General features: G+C 45.4%; 1 protein-coding gene across 1 annotated transcript in view; it reads right to left on the reverse strand.

Annotated features, from left to right (window-relative positions):
- The window catches only part of rimbp2b (RIMS binding protein 2b), a 68,153-nt gene that overhangs the window by 43,099 nt on the left and 5,054 nt on the right, over positions 1-20,000 (reverse strand). Inside the window, exons 2-7 of the mRNA XM_063194429.1 lie at positions 18,402-18,524; positions 9,664-9,768; positions 7,278-7,328; positions 6,280-6,300; positions 3,040-3,247; positions 14-162 (exon numbers count right to left, since the gene is read on the reverse strand). Of these exons, the coding sequence (XP_063050499.1) occupies positions 14-162; positions 3,040-3,247; positions 6,280-6,300; positions 7,278-7,328; positions 9,664-9,765 (531 nt within the window). The 5' untranslated portion in view covers positions 9,766-9,768; positions 18,402-18,524. The remainder of the gene's footprint in view (positions 1-13; positions 163-3,039; positions 3,248-6,279; positions 6,301-7,277; positions 7,329-9,663; positions 9,769-18,401; positions 18,525-20,000) is intronic.

The following is a 20,000-nucleotide window of genomic DNA, read 5'->3' on the forward strand; positions in this document are numbered from 1 at the left end:
GAACGGGACGCACCTCGGAGAGGAAGGCTCGTCGCGGGCTGCTGGGTTGGCTGCGGCTCAGGAAGGTGGGCTTGATCGACAGCAGCTCGGCCTTCTCCGCGCTCATCTGCAGCGGACGGATGAACTCAGATATCACCGACCTACTCATCGGCGCATCGGTGCCTGCAAAGGGGAAGAAAGCGGGAGGGAGATGGAGAAGGAGAGGGAGAGGGGGAAGGGGAAGAGAGGGAGGGAGGTAGGGGAAAAGACAGAGGGAAGGGAAAAGATTGAAAGAGATAGGGAGGGTAAGAGAGAGAAATACAGGTGCAGGGGCAAAGAGAGAGAGAGAGAGAGGGTAGGGAGAGAGAAACAGAGAGAGAGAGAGAGGGGAAGAGAGAGAGAGAGAGAGAGAGGGTAGGGAGAGGGAGAGGGAGAGGAAGGAAATAAATTGAAAAAGAGAGAGAAGAAAAGCAGAGAAAGAGAGAGAGAGAAGCCAAGAAGGAAAGAGAGAGGAAGGGCAAGGAGACCGAGGCAGGGAGGGAGGGAGAAAAGGAGAAGAGGAGAGGGAGAGAAGGGGTTTGGGAGGGAGATTGAAAAGAGGTCAGGGGCAAGAGAGGACGAAACAGAGAAAGACGTTGAGAAAGAGGGAGAAACACAGGGTGCAGGAAGAGAGAGTTGGAAGGACACAAAGGAAGAGGGGAGGAGAAGGGAAAAGGGAGGGAGGAGGGAGGAAGATTGAGAAGGAGGATGGTCAGTGGGTTGATGTCTGTGTAAAGTTTATTCAAGTAGTGACGCCAGGAGCTGTATTGTATTCATTAAGGATTTGCCTGTTGTTGGCTGGTTAAAAGGTTATTCCTCCCTTAAAGGTTTATTTCACAGTTGGAAACTCATGTAAGCATAGCTGGCATGCACTTCTTCAGAGGATTGAAAGGGAGCCCCTGTGGGATGGATGGAAAGCATTACGCTTCTCCAGTGAATGTTGCTCCATGCATTCTCCTTCAAGATCATAGTAATTTTTTATATATATCTACACATAGGAATATAAAGTGGAAGAAGAAATTGAAAAACAAGTAAAAACTCTCATTGGATACTCATTATGTACAGTGGAATAACTGGTGGAGCAACTATGTAAAAGCTTTGTATCAATGTACTAGTGTTGTACTTACATCACATATTTACTTCCATTTTAAACACATCTGGGGTGAATTTCTCAAAACCAAAGTTGCTTACTACATTAGCTACTTTGTTGTTTTCAATGCATTTTCCCATTGGCAACTACCGAAGTTGCTAACAGGCTAACAACTTCTCTTTTGAGAAATTCACCCCTGGAGTGGGTTTCTCGAAAGCGCCGTTGCTAACTAAGTTAAAAACTTACTTGGTTGCAATGCAATTTCCCATTGGCAATCAGCTAAGTTGCTAATGGTTAACAACGACGCTTTCGAGAAACGGGGTCCTGATCCTTATGCACTGTGCCTTTTATTATTTTCATATTATGCCTTTTCACTGCTAGCCATGTCCTTCAAAGACTAATCAGAGGCGTTAGCTTCTAAAAGACTCTGACCCTGTTTAGTCCAACAACAATGTCCATGCACGTGAAAATCTCATAATAAAAGTGCACTAGCAGGGGGGTTGCAAATCATTAGTCTACCTTGTTGCCTTGTGTCTGGACTCTGGTGAAAAAAATGAAGTATGGGCGTGCGTCTCCCAGGTTCACCGCGATAGCACATTATTGCCTCACCTGCCTCCCCCCACAGCCCAACATACGTAAGTGTTGCTCTTGATGTGATTTTCATTTTTCGCCCGCCTACGTCGCCCACATTAAAAGGCGCGGCCATGAATCAGCTGAGACGGGGAAGAGGTGTCATGTTATGATCGATTGTTTCATTACCGGGCCCAGCGTGCCTGCTCATAATCAGCTGACAGATGCAGACGACGACGTGGCCCCTCCCTCCTTTCCGTCTCTCTCTCTCTCTCGATCTCCCTCTCTCTCTCGCTCTCTCTCTCTCTCTCTCTCTCTCTCTCTCCCGTCAAACTCTCGTCATGTCCAGAGGCTCTTGTGTCTTTGTGTCCTCTGTTTTCCTGTGTCATTTTTCAGAGTTTTTCAATAAAGCTTGCGCTGTCACTTTCTGTCTCCTCCACCCAAATCCCATCTTCCAACTTCCTATATTTCTCATTTTTAATATTGCCTTAGCATCATTTTCTAGGATCGCCATGATAGGTTCTTTCTAGACTCGGGAGGATTTCCTCTTGAGGTGAAATGCAATAGTCGCGGCAGATACACCACAGCGAGTTGTGAAGATAATTACCTGTCAAACTCGCACTTCCTGGTAAAATACACCACAGGAAACTGGGCCAGAAAGTGCCCCCTGGATTGAGAGAGTTTAATACAGTGGTTTTCCAATGCCCAGTAACATAAAATGATAAAGACCACTGATGTGGCTATAACAAGTTTAGGGCATGTGAGACATATGGTCCTCTAGCTATGATTTGGCTCAATGAAAACAGGCCGTCCTACATCAGTTCAATGGGGTATAGCACGCTTCTTTTGATGTGTATGTGGACTCAAGTCAGAGACGATTGATAGGTCAGGGCTTGCTGCAGGACACACATGTATGTGCACTTTCTGTGCACAAAAGCGCTGCTATGCGTATTTCATGTCCATTTTGCATGCGATATAGAACCAGACACAAGGTACACAGACCCATGCTTATGGTGCAATATTCACAGAACCGCAAAGGCCGATCTTCCAAACATCCATGTTGAGGTCATGGTAGAATCAAACAATGATAGAACATATTAAACCTTGAGAACCTGGTTGGCTATTTGCCCCTACATGACACCTCCACTATCGTGCATAGGCCTACCGCTGTGATGGCTCTTTTGCAAGTATGTACACTCACTAGCATGCCTTTAGAAGACTAGCAGGGGTTCAGAATGTTTAGGAGTTCACGGCCATTCAGGAAGACCAAAATTGATCCCCCTTTGTTGCATTGGTGACGTGTAGAATGATTTGTTTTGGTTACCATAAGAAAGTCTTGGGTCAGGTGGATCACACCGTACCTTTGCCCCCCGGAGCAGCTAGCCCATTGAGGAGCTGGGTGAGGGTCTTGCTGGGCGACCCCGGCGGTTCGCCCACACTCAGCCGTTCGGTACTGCCAAGGATGTCAAACTTTCCAGCCGTCAATCGGAACTTCTCCAGCTCTTTGGACAGGAGGTTGAACTGCTCACTCTGGTTCCGACATTTCTCCTCCAAGTCTCGCACTTTGGCCTGGAGATTCAGATTACAAGAGAAGAGCGGAAAGAAAGAGAGAGAGAGAGAGAGAGAGAGAGAGAGAGAGGGAGAGAGAGAGAGAGAGAGAGAGAGAGAGAGAGAGAGAGAGAAAGAGAGAGAGAGAGAGAGAGAGGGAGAAGGGTGTAGGGACAGAGAAAGGGAAAAAGAGAGATAGAAGCATTACACTCTACACATCATGAAAAGAAGCCTCTATGAACATAAACTTTACTCGTGTGTAAAACTATCCGTTCTAGGAATTTAATCTTAAAGATTTGTTTTACTTTTACTTGTAGGTTGCTATGCTACAAGAAACACCACCAAAGTGCTACCTTCTAGATCTTACATAACAAAATCACAAACCACATACAACAAAATAAAAATACATGCAGGACTAAGGACTGCCACATGACACCTAAAGAGTTGACCCCTGGCGAGGAAGAGGAGATACAGTAATAGACCATACAGGTGTTGCATACCAAAACCCACACTGTGTTCAACGTGCGTGGAACGCTCCTCGACTTCAATGCCACAGAGATACGGATAGAAAATAAAATAAAGGCAAGAGTCAGGGGTGGTGAGTTCAAGAGGCACACGGGCAGGAGCAAGAGATCATCACAGAGTGTACGAGGTGTGTGAGGAAGAGAGAGAGGGACACTGATAATAAACCATGCAGCCAGGGGGTTCACCCACATTAAATGGGGAGGACAGACATAGATAAACATAGATAGATAGAGTACAGTGGAGAGAGAGAGGGGGGGGGAAAGAGAGCGAGAGCGAGAGCGAGAGCGAGAGCGAGAGCGAGAGCGAGAGAAGCAAACAGAAGACGACAGAAAGTGGGAGGTAAGAGAGTTGGGGAGAGGCTATGATATAGGAGGCTATAGACAAAGGAGGGAGTCTACCACAAAAAATTTGACACCACACGTCAACACGGACATGAAACGAAAACATCGCCGTTACAGACGTTAACGTACAGGAAACACTGGACGAGGAGCTATCATCCGCTGCATGGCTTACGGTTTCGTAAAAACCATGTGGGTGAAATGACACGAAAGGCTACAACCTAATGACACAGTCACGCAGGCTTTATGACGAGTCATAAGGCCATCAGACACATTGGGGCACACACCTCATGTCTCATACTTTAAAGTGTGGGCCATAGAGGGGGCCTGGGTGGTCAAGGGGGGTGAGGGAAGAAGGGAAGAGAAGAGGGGGGTGATGGGCGGGCGGGCGGGTGGGCGGGCGGGCGCGATTGAGTAGGTCTTGGACGGGTTAGAGAAGGTAGGTCATTCCAACGGGTAAGGAAATGGATGGATGGAAGACAGGGCGGCTGGGTACTGTAGTTTGTCTGAAGTAGTCCTTTTTTCCCTAGTCAACACGTCAGTTGATTTGAATCGTCATTTAGACTAGTGTGTGTGTGTGTGTGTGTGTGTGTGTGTGTGTGTGTGTGTGTGTGTGTGTGTGTGTGTGTGTGTGTGTGTGTGCACGACTGTGTGTGAATGCGTGCCTGAGCGCGTGCGTGTGTGTGTGTGTGTGTGTGTGTGTGTGTGTGTGTGTGCGTGGGTGCCAGCGTGTGTGTGTACGTGTGTGTGTGTGTGTGTGTGTGTGTGTGTGTGTGTGTGTGTGTGTGCGTGCGTGCCGTAGCGGGTGTGTGTACGTGTGTACGTGTGTGTGTGTGTGTGTACGTGTGTGTGCATGCATGCATGCGTGTATTTCCGTGACAGTTTGCAGGAAACAAAAATGGTAACCTCAGCACATACACTACAGTATACTAACCAACATTAAGGTCAGCATATTTGTGAGAGTGCACTCACAACTGCGTCAGACCCTGTTAAAGAGCCGCTGCCTTCAGGATGATGGCTGAAGTTCTGTCAATTATCATATGCATACCACATACAGTGTACTAGTATACACATACAGTATGCATACATGTACTGTACCGTATGTTAAGTAACAAGGAGTGGCATGTTGCTTCACTGCCACTGAATCTGTATGTCAGTATCGACAGTTAAGCTGCAGAACACTGTTATGGCACTTTATGGGAAGTTTTGGTTGACTTCTGAAACTTTGTGAGAGCATATTGGGTTCCTGGCCTTGATACATCCGATTGTTTCTATGTCATGGCACATCCTGAAGTCTCAGTTGGTTTTCAACTTGATAAAATGCCACAACCACAACCACAATTGTAGCACAGACGATACATACGCATTCATAACACATGTTGTGTCTACAGTACACACAAAGCATGGGGACAAGTTTTTTATGAAGCTATGAAAAAAATACAGTGGCTTTGGATACTCGGTTCCATATTCACACATGACCTATGTGCCATATGTACCGAAAGCCGTGATGATATGAGTAATCTGAACACTTAATCTGGGAGTATTCAAGTTCATGTTTGCACATGAAATAGTACCGTATGTTTGCATCTTTTAGCGAGCATTTTGCAGTATACACCATCCATCAAGAGGACATGTGAAGTAAATCATACCACTAGCCATCTGTCCACTCTGAGTTTCTAAGTAGGGATAAGCTTTAGTGTATGTCAACACAGTTATGGGCATCTGCTCACAATGTTTACCATGCTATCATGACATCCAATTACACTTATTCCATGAGAGATTCCACTTCTTTTCCCTCAGAATGTAGAATGTAGAGACACAGAACATTGGAATGCGCTTGGGCCAATGATGACTTGGCCATGAATGGCAGTAAGTGCATTCCATTTTAAATGTCAAGCAGCTACTTGTTGGACAGGAGGACAGTATTCGGAATTTGGTGACAAAGATCTACGAAAAATGCTGGGGAACCCATTATTTTGTATAGATTGTTCTAACACCTACAGAAAGAAAAACAAAAGACCTACACCTGCAAAAAAAAGGACAAAAAAGATGTGCGTCAGCATTTTAGAGGAGTCCGTAAGGGGGAGGAGGAAGATGAGGAGGAAGAAGAGGAAGAGAAGGAGGATGATTGGTGTGGTGGTGGGAGATGAAGAATGGGGTTATGCAGAGGGGTAAATAACTCTAAAATACCTGCATGCTGTCCAAGTGGTTCTGTGTATGCAAAAAATATAAATAAATCAACACATCAACAAAAAGAGGCAACGCTTAGACACAGGACAACTCTCCATTGAATAAACACAAACCAGAAAAATGAGAACAAATCAGATCAACATTTGGGTGTCACGTCGCTTGAATAATTGAGGACAAGGAGCAACTGACAACTAGAAGAAGCACATACAAAAACATTTTGACAGACAAAATTATTCTTCTACAACAAACCAGTCACAAGGGAAAAGGAAGACTAATAACAAGAAGAGGAAGGAGAAGATACTATTACGAATAGACATGGGGCAACCATATATATACTTTTTTTTAGAAGTCAGCCATCAGAAACGCGATTCGCAATTCAGCGAAAGATCGCACGTCACGACAAGGCATCGCTCGGTCCTGCTGAGGTGACTATCCAAAGCCGCTTCCATTAATACTCAGAGGCGGAGGAGCCTTTCGCAGTGAGATCCATCTGGGCTGCGTGCTGAGATGAGCTCAGATGTGATGGGGGACGGGACAGGGGGAGGAGGACAAGGAGACAGGGGGAGTCTTAAGCAGCCGGAGCGGTGCCAGTGGCGGTGGCTCTGTGGCGGCTGGCTGCTTACAGTATGAATGGATGAGGTGGAGGATGTCTTCATTACTCTTCCTTTAGTTTGGGGAGTCTAGCAGCTAAATTACTTTGGACAAGGTGCATCACAAGTGGAAAAACATATTCCAAACCTACGTGCACTCATTTTCATAGAGATACACACACACACACACACACACACACACACACACACACACACACACACACACACACACACACACACACACACACACACACACACACACACACACACACACGCACACACACACACACACACGCACACACACACGCCCATGTGCAGACACATAATTTAGGCACAGGACACACAGACAGTCTCTCTCTCTCTCTTTCTCTCTCTCACGCTCTCTCTCTTGTGCATCTTTGAGCTTACCTCTAACAGATGGACAGCGCCTTCATGTTCCTTCTGAGCCTCAACCTGAGCCTGTAAACACAGGCACGCAAGCAGACAAACACAAACGCATGCATGCACACACACGCGCACACGCACACGCACACGCACACACACACACACACACACACACACACACACACACGCGCACACGCACACGCACACACACACACACACACAGAGGTAGGATTATGGCATAACAACAAACCAGGTGTTGCTCATCCCTCCCTTGCAATCAGAGCTTCAACCAACTGAACAAACAAGATGCCATTGCTTGCTTAAAGAGTTTGCTAGAACAAGAAAAGAAAACTGTGGAAAAAAACAGCAGCATCTTTCAACCTTCAGAAACAAACAGATTCATTTTCAAAAGAGGCATTTCAAAAACAAAGTCTTGATTAGTGTGAGATGTCTTATCTGGAAGTTGGGTTTCACAAGCGCTTCCGTCTAGATGGAAGTGTTTTTTTAATAAAACACGGTATGAGTATTCTCTCTGTTCGCAGTTTGCAAGAGGGAAAATGGCAGCCCGACACCCAGCTGTTTATTCAATGTGACGGCGAGCATCTGTTGGGGAGGACGTCTTCGGTTCCGCACGGATGGGGAAACATCTGTGAAGATGTGTCTTTCACGGCTTCACTTTGCAAGGCATTAGTTTAAAAAACAACACAGAAGGCTAGGCTCCTCAAACTAAATTGCCATTATCTATACTGCCCTGCAAAGGCAAAGTGCAGTAACTACAGCGACATTGAAACTAAGAAAAACGCCTTTGAAATATTGACATTGGTTTGGATATCTATAAAACTGGACACATTTGGGCATGTTTGTCACAAGATAAAGGAAGTTTATGAAGAACATTTTCTGCTTAAAATATTTGTATTTTTACAAAATACGTAGTTACTGCACTTTGCCATTGTAGGGCGGTATAAGACTCTGTCTCTTGTTCACTCTTATGCACGCATGCACATTTTAAAGGCTTCTATCAGGACCTGACACCACCCTCTTGCGTAAAGTAGGAAGGCCAGGGACACCATGTAGTGCACATCGTTTAAGGAATGTCACAGTAGCCGAGGGGAGCAGAGATAGGGAGATGACAAGTGCCAATTTGTGTCATTGGGAGACAGCGAGAGAGAGAGAGAGAGAGAGAGAGAGAGAGAGAGAGAGAGAGAGAGAGAGAGAGAGAGAGAGAGAGAGAGAGAGAGTGCGCAACACCACTTCTGGCCGCCACAGTTGAGAGGGCTTTGTTGTAATTGCCACATGTATTGCTCGCTTCGTCCTGTCACTGGGAAAGTGGGATGAGACTTCAAACTGGCATTTGCATTTACTCCGCAAGATTTATTTCTTTATTTGGGGAATGATGTTTCTTCCCTTTCGCGCATGCAGCTAGATATGTGACATTTGACAAGGTGTGATGGTTCTTCGTCTGGGTGTGTCACATTGGATGAGGCTCTCCTTTCGTCTTCCCGCCTTTTCATTAGGTAGAGGCTCGTGTGGGGTGAGGTGGGCGTATGAGGGAGTTTACCTCCATCTTAGACGGTGTGTCAGCAAACATGCCAATCTGTAGCACGCTTAATTCGCCATTTATTTTCGCCAAGTCTCAGAGAGCTAGATATCAAACTGTGTCTGTCTGTCTGTCTGCCTGCCTGCCAGCCCGCCTGCCTGTTTGTGTGTCTGTCACCCTCTTGTCATCGTGTTGCGGTACTCTCACTCCCCTGCTGTCCCTGTGTGATCACAAGAGAGGAAAATAGCAGGAGAACTCCCACACAGCATTATGCACTGGGGACATTATGTAGACCTGAGCTGGTTTTAACCTTCACCATTGACCACTCACACTTGAGGGGCACAGCTGGGTGCTTTTGTAAGGGAAGGCGCATTCATACAAGACATAATAAAAAACATACCCAATCAGACAACATTTTCCATTTTTGTGTCAGAGTTTTGGATGGAATAACAAACAAATACCAAAGACCACCATGTTCAGTGTTTCCATTTGTATTGCATCCACATCTCGTCTACAAAAAACACAACACATTTATTTAAACTCTGGTTCAGACTTGTCTTTTAAGGCTTACTTTGGTCAATATAAAATATATATCAAATATAAATAGATATTCTTTTCCCTTCCCAAAGTTGTGGGTTGGGTTTGACGGACGAACATGTATTTTCTCACATATGAGAAATCATGTACCATAAGTTTTTAGCTAAGGGTACCATTATTCCTTTTTGTAGCATTTGTAGCTCTTTGAGCATTTACCTTTTTGAGAAGGTCATTTTTTGAGCTGCCAATTAAAAAAAACCCAGCTTATCATTGTAAAGCCATTGTTATAAATGCCATTGTTCCTTCTTGTAGTGCTTGTAGTGTTTGGCCATTTACCTTCTGCAGTAGGTCGATCTCCTGCTGCTTGGCATTGAGCACGGCCAGGGCTTGTTCATGCTCCAACTCTAGCTGCTGCCGCCGCTCTGCAGCCTCTCGCATATGCTGCACAGTGACATATGCACACACAAACACCCACCCACACACACACATACACAGGCACGCACACACACACGCACGCACGCACGCACGTACGCACACACACACACGCGCATGTGCACATGCGCGCACACAGGCGTAGGCGGAGACATGTACACACATGCACAGGTGGGCACACACACACATACACACACACACATACAGACATGTGCACAGATACATCCAAAGACAAGGACACAGACAAATACACACACAGACAGACACACAGACCGGCGTGTGCCCAGACATAAACACAGACAAAATGCATGCACGCAAGCGCACACACAGACATACAGACACAGACATACAGACACAGACACAGACAGAGACAGAGACACACACACACACAAGCACACACAAGCACACACACACACACACACACAAGCACACACAAGCACACACACACACACACATCCATATGTATGTGGGGGCGTGGATGGAGACAGAAGGCAAGTTGACAGGGAGTGGAAGTGATATTAAGATGGAGAAGGTAGTGAAATAGTAGGGTGGAGAAACACAATGGTGGTGGCGGCGGTGGGTGTGGTGGGTATGTGTGTATGTGTGTGTGTGTGTGTGTGGGGGGGGGGGTAGTGTTTGACAGCAGAGGGTGAGAGGGCATTGTCAGAGAGAAACAGGAAAACAAAGCAATCTCAAGGACAGTATAAAATGGGAGGGAAAATAAATAGATACAAAAAAACATGGCGACAAAAAAACAAAACAAAAACAAATATGACAGGTTGTGAAAATAGAGGAGGGACAAAAATAAAGGAGGAAGATGAGGGGGAAAAAACAAAAACAAAAGAAAAACATGGAGGCAAGGTCAAAGAATATTGTGTAGAAACAAAGACAGGTGTGGGGATGTTGGGGCATGGGGGAGGGGGAGAGGGAGGGGTGGAGAAAAGACAAAACAACAGCTGTTAGTAAAGCAGACACATTTTTTTTCCATTTCTTTACCATAACAGCCTCATATGACCGGCCCTGTTGTGTTCACACAGCTCCAAACTTTAAAGTTATGTCCCAAAGTCTACAGCACATGAGACTGGGAGTCAAAGAATAAATCATTTATCAATCAACTCCTACTATACATGGGTTCACAGTGTTTATGAACACGATGTTATGAGGAGGGGCAAGACACTGGTAACCAACCACCTTAGCTATTTTTTTGACCAACAGTGGTTTCCAACAATCAGACTCTGATTATCAGAGGCTGAGTTGTGCGCAGTTAGCTTCGCACAGTCAGGGGAAAACAAAAATGTAGAACCCATGTATACTGTATTCTGAGCAGCAACACCAAGTATTTTTAGTTTAAAGCCTATTTAATTGCCCTTCAGGTTCGAGAGGGCAAAGCAACAGGAAAATGGGTCGCTATAGTTATAGCTCCTGGAGGTTAGAAAAGCCTATTCAGTTAATTATTCAGTTACAACTTGATGTACCCCTGGATGAAATTTAGGAAACATCACGGAAAGGTTAAAAACAAACTATACTTTGATATTACTGGAGAGTTGAAAAAAACAACAACACTTAGTGTTGCTTTCAAGCTGTAAGTAATAGGATGCTAATGAAGTGAATGTAACACTAGTACAGTATCACTAAAATATTACATTTTCCCCAGAGCTCAAAGTATGAGACAGAAGGGCAGGGCAGATGATATGTATGCTGTAATGGAATTTAAATCAGACAGTTATAAAAACACTGTACATTCAACCAATCACACGCTGCAATGCTTGCTTCACCTCACCAGGTAAAAGCACAGCCGAACAGGAGCCATATATAAAAAACAGAACAAAAGAAAACCATAATCATAAAGTGAGGGGAATCAACAGAAGCTTTTTTTTTCCAAAGCAGGAGTTTGCTTAGCAGGATCAATGCAGCTGATCAGGTGTCCGTCCTGTACAAGAAAGTGTGGATTCACACCACAAGTGTAATCAATACTCAGTGCTCCCCCACCCCCACCCCACTCCACCCCACTCCCCAGTATGCATGCCCTCTCACTCCCTGGGCTGGACTGGCCATATGGCATAGTGGGCATTTTCCGGTGGGCCCTGCACCCTCGTGGGCCCCTATATACAGTATATGACATATTTATGCGGGGCCCACTGGTGAGTCAGTTCTGCAACGCTAAATATGAGTAGCCCCTTTAACCCAAAAGTTCCCAGGCCAATGTTCACGCTAGAATTCTTACTGGCCAGACAAGTGGCCGGCTGTATTGCAGAATACCAGACATTTGAAATATCTAATGGACCTTCCCTGATATAACTAAACACGCACTCCCTAATGGGTCAAAGTATAGTAAATTGGTATTTTCTGCCATCAAAACTTACATTTCACTAGCATTTGGCCAGTTGGCTGGTGTTAATTTAGAGAGCCCTGCTTCTATGCACGGGCGGGGGAGTAGGCTAAATGTGCGCTCTCTTTCACCTGAGAGCTCGAACTAAAAGAGAGAGAAGAAAAAAAAACAGCCAGCCAACGTGCTCTGCACAGATCCCTAAATTATCAACTCAAACAGTATGTTTTATCAGCAAACCCGGAGAGGATTTCTCCACTCAAATCCGGTAACAAGGTGATTACTTTACCTAATGGTAGTGCAGTAACTGTAACGACACTACTGAAATGTTAACTGTAATGCGCTATGTTCCTACACTCTCAAAAGTAATGGAGTAGACACGTTCCATACGACGCTATATATATGGGCTACACAATTTGGCCGGTGATGAAAACATTTATAAAGCCCTGCATGCACTTTCACTGGGACTTCTCGTGAGCACATCTTTCTCTGGAATGTTTAACTTGACCCTCTGTAGCCTACTTGGAGATCCACCACCATTTCTCAGCAGAGGTATGGAGTGATCATCACTAGGGTTGTGGGTGTGTTCTGACTAACATGCCAACGAGCCTGGCTCTTTGGTGTAGCGGTCAGAGCCCCAGTTTACTACTCCAGAAGGTCTGGGTTCAAGTCCCAGCTGGGCAACTCTACTCCCCTTCGCTACAAATGGTGTCAGAAGTGGGATGGTACCGTGAGGCCATCGGAAGCGTACCCATGGTGTGTGAGCCGTAATTCCTATAATGTGAGGGACCCCCAGGATTGGTTACCCCCGTGTGAGGGACCTCAGTGATAGGTGAAGCATTGATGATGGGGCACACTGGATTGGAGAAGCATGATGGGCAGTTGCGTGAGGGACACCATGAGTGTGTGAAGCGCACGGGTGCGCTTCCCGAAGGGGAGGGCAGTGTGATGGAGTGACCATCACTAGGGTTGTGGATGTGTTCTGACTAACATGCCAACGAGCCTGGCTCTTTAGTGTAGCGGTCAGAGGCCCAGTTTACGACTCCAGAAGGTCTGGGTTCAAGTCCCAGCTGGGCAACTCTACTCCCCTTCGCTACAAGAGGTAAAAGTGAAAGTGATTAGATGCTGCGATGCTGCGCATGCCATTGAGTCCCAAACAGTTATGCTTGACTTTGCAACTGGACATGAAAAGGTTTTGCAAATGCAATGCCCTTTGTTGTGTTCACTGATATGTTGGTAAAAATACAAAAAACAGAATTGTTCCTCGACAGCAGCCAGCGTGAGTCAAGTGATTATTGGGAAGCATAACGTGATTGGGGACAATGACGGTGGGGACAAGAGTGTTTGACTTGTTTGTAACAAGTTCATTTACATAGGCTATTCACAAATATTTCCAGCTTTGTTCAACTTCAGATTCATATTAGGCCTACTGGTGTTTTGTAACATTAAGTATTTAAAATGAGCTAATATTATTTACTGACTAATTGTAGTCATTTTTTGTCTGACATTTTGTCCGGTCACATTTTATTTTGCCGGTCATTCACGCATGCAAACCGCCAATGTCCGGCCACAGCCGGCTAACGTGAACATTGGCCCGGGCCATATTTCTCCCCCAGTCCAGCCCTCTCACTCCCACCCGTTAGCATCCAAAGGGGTACCAGGCAGACAGACAGACAGACAGACTGGAGGGTAAGATGCAAAGCCTCAGTTGGCCTTATAAGCTTATGTGCTCAGTGATTACACAGCAGTGCACTTTGTCTCGCTCTCCTTGTAGTAAGACTGGGTGGAGGGAGGGGGTCAGTGAGGACAGATACATACACACACACACTTGCTTGGTTATGTAAAGGAGAAGAAACGAAAGACAGAAACGCATCCATGTTGAAACAGAGGAGGAAAACCTTTTTTTCTGATGTGCACAAATGTCTTTTTTTGCACACTCGCATGGACAAAGAAAACCTGTACTAGTCACCATAGCTCAGCATGAAAATAAACAACCTATTGGGAAACACTGTATTTGAAGGTGGCTACATTAGGGTGCCATAAGCCCTTTTTAAGCATGACATGGCATACATATACATTACAGTATCATGATCACCCCTGACACTTCATTCATGCTTCTGAGCATTGTCCTATGAGTATTTAAAAAAAAAAAATGTTTTCATCCATAGAAGTCTGTAACAAACTCAGGGTGACAAAAACAAACAAACATGAATGAACTGCCACTGATTTTCATGACACGTGTTATGTCTTAGGCCACGATCACCACGTACAGGGATTTGTGCTTGCAATCCGCCTTGCGCCTGTAACTGATATTTTTGTTGCCAACAGAAAATCCGTGTTAAACCTTGTGATGATAATCAGCACGGAATACAGTACGCTCACTATTATTAACAAACAATAGAAAAAAGAGGCCTCATAGTATGAAGTCCACGTTGTGATCGCAGCCTTACAGTGTACTACTGACCATGCCACTCTTATGCAAACACCTTCAAATTGCAGTGCTACCTAATAGGGTGGTGGTGGTGGTTTGGATCTCCCCAAAACTGCAACTGGATCCATAAGCGGGTCTGTTCCAGATCTGGTGCTGATCTGGCTGAGATCCAGCCCAAAGGAAGCCATTCATATGTGGAGGGAGATCCCGTTTAAAAGTCACACAGTACTGCAGGTAACCACTGTGGGGAACTGAACCTGAACAAACAGATGTTACTATGTGCAGTACAATACAAGTAGTAGTGAAATCAAGTAGTTGTTTTTTTTTTATTGTTACAAATAGTTTGCATTTTGTTGTCTGAACAGATGGTCATCAGCAAAATGCAACTGTGTCTCGTTTGTTTTTTTAAATTGGTCATCCCCAGGTCATTACCTGAATGGAGATTGCCTGTTGATGAAAAGTCATCATGATGTGAACCCCTTTCACCCCTTGTTCCTATGTACAACTCAAAAAGCAAATTGTCATTCCTTATTTTTAGTCACTACTCTCCATTTAACAAAGTCACTCTGATGTAGCCTAATGTAACAATCATGAAAGTAGCCGAGACAAAAGAAAAGAAAATTCATTCCTTCATTACTGCAGAAGAATATATTTTAAAAAATGACAGTGATAACTTAAGAGTGCTGACTCTTATGCACTGAGATACCCTCTATTTTACTAATGAACAAGCCGACAAAAATCTTACAGAGAGAGAGAGCTGGACGTCAAGTCTAATAATTCAATTTCAAGGAAGCTCCCATTCTGGCTTTAAAAACGTTCTCCTGTTAAATACATTGACAATGGTATAAGTAAGTACCTCCAGTGAAGAACCACTCCATCATCATACCTACTGTAAGTGACACTTGACAGAGGCAGTGACTGACGGCTGTTTCACACTGGCTCTGTCCACTGATAGATGACAGTATTATTACACTATTACATTGCACTTTGCTGACACTTGTATTCAAAATGATTTACAGTTATTTACAGGGTATTGGTTACAGTCCCTGGTGCAATGTGAAGTTCATGGTCTTACTTATGGTCACTAACAATTGGACCACAGCTGCCCAGTACGCATACAGAATGTGACGCAAAGGATAGTTTTCTTTCCATGTTATTTTTTTTTTCATTGGCTGATGGACCCATCACTGCCGATGAAGTTCAAGATTTCAGAACATTTTGGCAACAGAGACGATGGAACGAACGGACCCACAATGCAGCTTGAGATCACCCCATTTAAAATGAATGAGATGCATCAGCGGATGGAGCCAGTGTGAAACAGCTCTGACAGCACTGTAGCTGTGGTGGCATTACATCTGTGTCGAGTCAGGACTGCATCTACAGCACGTACACGGCCCTTTCGTCCGTTACTACTAGTAACCCTGCTACTCCTCTTAATTTGGAAGAACTAGACAGACATACAAATGTGTCATTTACAAGTAAGTTGGTGTCATCCTCACTCTGTGAGTAGCTCATCTCAACTCATCATCATCCTCATCATCCTCCTCCTCCTCCTCATCATCCTCATCTCCTCCTCATCATCATCATCATCATCCTCCTCCTCATCATCATCATCACCATCATCGTCATCGTCATCATCACCATGCACAGCCAACATTCCAGAGTGAGCTTGCGCCCATCTCTCCAATCAGGCAATCATGCCTGTCAACCAGCAGTGAGTGAGTGACACATGGAGGAGGCAGCCTGTGGTGGGCAGCAATCAGCCACAAGGGGGAGGGTGGGACATACATAATTACAAAAAAATAAATCAACCAATAATCAAAGAACAGGCATTTGGGTGGCCAATCAAAGGGAGCCTAGAGATGCAAGAGAGGAAGTACAGTAAGTATACCTTGACGGGTTTAACATGTGACTGGGGTGTGGATGGGTTAGATTGAGGAGGACAAGACAGGAGTGGAGAGGAGTTAAGGTGAATACAAAGGTGGGAGATATTGCTCCAGGATTCTCAGCAGCTTATACAGACCCAGGACAAGGGGGAAGCCACAGGAACTAAGGGGCAATACACCAGGTCACAACAGACATGTGGAGAGAGAGAGGAGAAGAAAGGGAAAGGAAGAACACCATATCAATGTGATATACCGGTACATAAGAAAAGACAAAGGTGAAAAAATGATCAAACTTCAGTCTGGAGTCAACATGGTTTTTACTGTAATTGTGGATGTTAACACATTAGACACCCGTTGAATTGTGAAACATTACAAAAGCCTTAAAATGTGTTGCGTTGTTGTGTGGTAATGTTCCTGTGTTAGATTACTGGGAACTACACCACTTCCTTTACCCCCTCTGTCTTTGTACAAACATTATTGCATTGCATAATTCAAGATTCTGGCGCTGTGCACATTTTTACTGTGTGCCTTTCTGTATTGTTTTTTATCTATTTCCCTAACCACATCTGTGCTGTGCTCAAACTCAAGTATGCTGCAGGAAAAAAGTAGAAAAAAAACAATTGATCTCTCTCTCTCTCTCTCTCTCTCTCTCTCTCTCTCTGTATTTAATCTCTACCCCTGTTCCTCTCTCCCTCTCTCTCTCTCTCTCTCTCTCTCTCTCTCTCTCTCTCTCTGTCTCTCTCTCCCTCTCTCTCTCTCTCTCTCTCTATCTCTCTCTCCGCTGGCCTTGACTGCTGCAGATGGCACTGTAGAGTGAGGAGCTAATGAATTAATTTCCCATCTTCCTCCTCCTCGCTAAATCAGAGTTCTTTTATCTTTCAGGGTGGAATTACGGAATCTTCATAGCATAGTTACATCTATGCGTTGCACGGCTTTGTGCTTTGTACATCGCAGATAAGGAAGTATTCGTTTGCCCTTGATTTCCTGTATTATGGTACATGCAATATGCAATGACAGATTAAAGACCTCTGTAATATTCACAGTGCAGCTCTCTCTCTCTCTCTCTCTCTCTCTCTCTCTCTCTCTCTCTCTCTCTCTCTCTCTCTGTGCCGCAAACACAATTTAGTGTGTCAACCGCGGTGCACACAGTGCTGTGTGTGTGTGTGTGTGTGTGTGTGTGTGTGTGTGTGTGTGTGTGTGTGTGTGTGTGTGTGTGTGTGTGTGTGTGTGTGTGTGTGTGTGTGTGTGTGTGCGTGTGTGTGTGTGTGTGTGAGAGAGAGAGAGAGTGCATATGCATTATGCATGTGCTTGTGCTTGTATGTGCATGTGCGCTGTTGAGTGGAGGCAGGGGTGGGTTCATAGAGTCTAAAATAAGCCTACCATACATCCATACAGAGTATATACATGTAAACTACATATCATATGTCTATATTTATTAGCCCAGAACTACTACGGTCGTTCAGCCAAACTGCAAAGCATAGCATGACCTTTCCCGGCACTGTACACACTTTTCTGACCTGTGCTGTTCTTGACCTGAAATTTTGATTTAAGATCATCTGCAGGTCTCTTCTGTCTGACCTGGAAAAATGCCTCCTGTTTCCTCCTCACTAGTGGTACTGCCCTGAGATTCCCATGGTAATGCACGTGTGTGTGTGTGTGTGCGCGCGCGCGCGTGTGTGTTTGTGTGTGTGTGTGTGTGTGTGTGTGTGTGTGTGTGTGTGTGTGTGTGTGTGTGTGTGTGAAAGAGAGAGAGAGAGAGAGAGAGCGAGAGAGAGAGAGAGAGAGGAGAGAGAGAGAGAGGGAGAGAGAGAGAGAGAGAGAGAGAGAGAGAGAGAGAGAGAGAGAGAGAGAGAGAGAGAGAGAAGCAGACACAGAAGAGACAGAGAGCATGTGTACTTCAATGTCTTAGTGTGTGTGTGTATGTGTGCATGTGTGCGTGCGTGTGTGTGTGTAGACAGCTGTAGAGCCCGTGGCATGGCCCCTGGCGGTGTCCTCTCACCTTCAGCACCTGCTCTAGGTTCTCCAGTTTGCCTTGGAGCTGGGTCCTCTCCCGCAGGGCACAATCTCTCTCCCAAGTCACAGTGTACAGGGCTTCTCGCAGCAACTCATAGTCTGTCTTCACCTGCAGAGGGAGAGAGAGAAGGAGAGGTACAGTCAGGGAAACTGACAGGGGGGACAAAGGGGTCATCTGTCCCGGGCCCAGGGAAATGGGGGGCCCATAAATGGGTTCTCATTACGCCAAATGTATTGGGTTGGGGGGCCCTCTCAGATAACTTTGTCCCGGACCCAGCCAAAGCTGTCAGCGGTACAGTAACGGTACTGCAAGCACGGGGTGTGGGCGTAACATGTCCGAATGTATCTGTGCTCAGTACACAATGGTTGGAAAACATGAAAGCAGATTGTTCTTTTCCCACCAAAGCACGCTGGTGTTAATGCGGCGCATGGACAGGCCCGTGAGCGGGAGTCCAAGAAAATGCGTGTTGCAACTTGAAAGTTTGAACTCCAGTCTATTTTGTGCACGGGTAGCNTGGTGAACCAGCACCACCTGCTGGACGGCAAAATGTTTTGTCTACGGGTGGGTCTGGCCTCGCATAATGATTCAATGAAGCCAGAATGCCAAGAATCTGGCAAACCAATTACAACGCAAAGATGTGTTTTGAATCAAAGTGGGCAGGGTTTTGAGGGAAGGTTGTTCTCATCAACAATCTTCGGATGTATTATGGATCGAGGCCAGACTAAATTAGACATCCACATTTAGTCTGGTTTATCAGGCTAGTGCACGGGCGTGTGCGTGCTGTGTGAGTGGGCTACCATTGGAATGAATGGGCTAGGAAGGCTGGGGCGGAATGCTGATTCCTGTATAAAAATATTACATAATTTATTAATAAAAACTTGAGTGAGCATTGACGATGGTGACAGGCATGTGTTGAAGAAAAAACGAGAGAAAGAGAGAGTGAGGTTAGGTACCACGCCACCATTTGATTTTAGACCCCCTCTGCTTTCCTTTTGCTTTGTGAGAGGGGGAGGCAGCGGGGCGGGGGTGTTGGAGTTTGTCAGGGGTGATGCTCGGGGCAGGACACTTCACTACACTACTCAGGATGTAATATCCAACATTACTCCCCTCCTCAAACATGCTGTCTCCTATAGTGGGCCAGCAGGGGGGGTGGTGTGGGGAGGGTTTTCTTCCACACACGCACGCAGACACGCACGCACGCACACACACATGCACACACATGCACACACACAGGCACACACACACACACACACACACACACACACACACACACACACACACACACACACAGCATGACACACATACAGTAGGAACACACCGTATAAAATGCTGACTGGTCAAAATAGAGCCCCCATCACAGAAACCGTTCTGTGGCAGAACTGCTGATAACGGGCGCGATGATGAATAGTGCTCGCCGTTCACTGCTGTTCATATTATCGACTATAATATGGCACTGGGTAGATGCAAGAGTACAAGAGCTTTCAGGTTCAGCATACTAGATGTTAGCACTGTAATGGAAACAGGGGTGAAGTAAGAACTAAAAACGTAAAAAATGTTTTTAACATGAAAGAATTCTAATTTTGG

The sequence above is a fragment of the Engraulis encrasicolus genome, chromosome 3 (assembly GCF_034702125.1).
Source record: "Engraulis encrasicolus isolate BLACKSEA-1 chromosome 3, IST_EnEncr_1.0, whole genome shotgun sequence".
NCBI lineage: Eukaryota > Metazoa > Chordata > Actinopteri > Clupeiformes > Engraulidae > Engraulis > Engraulis encrasicolus.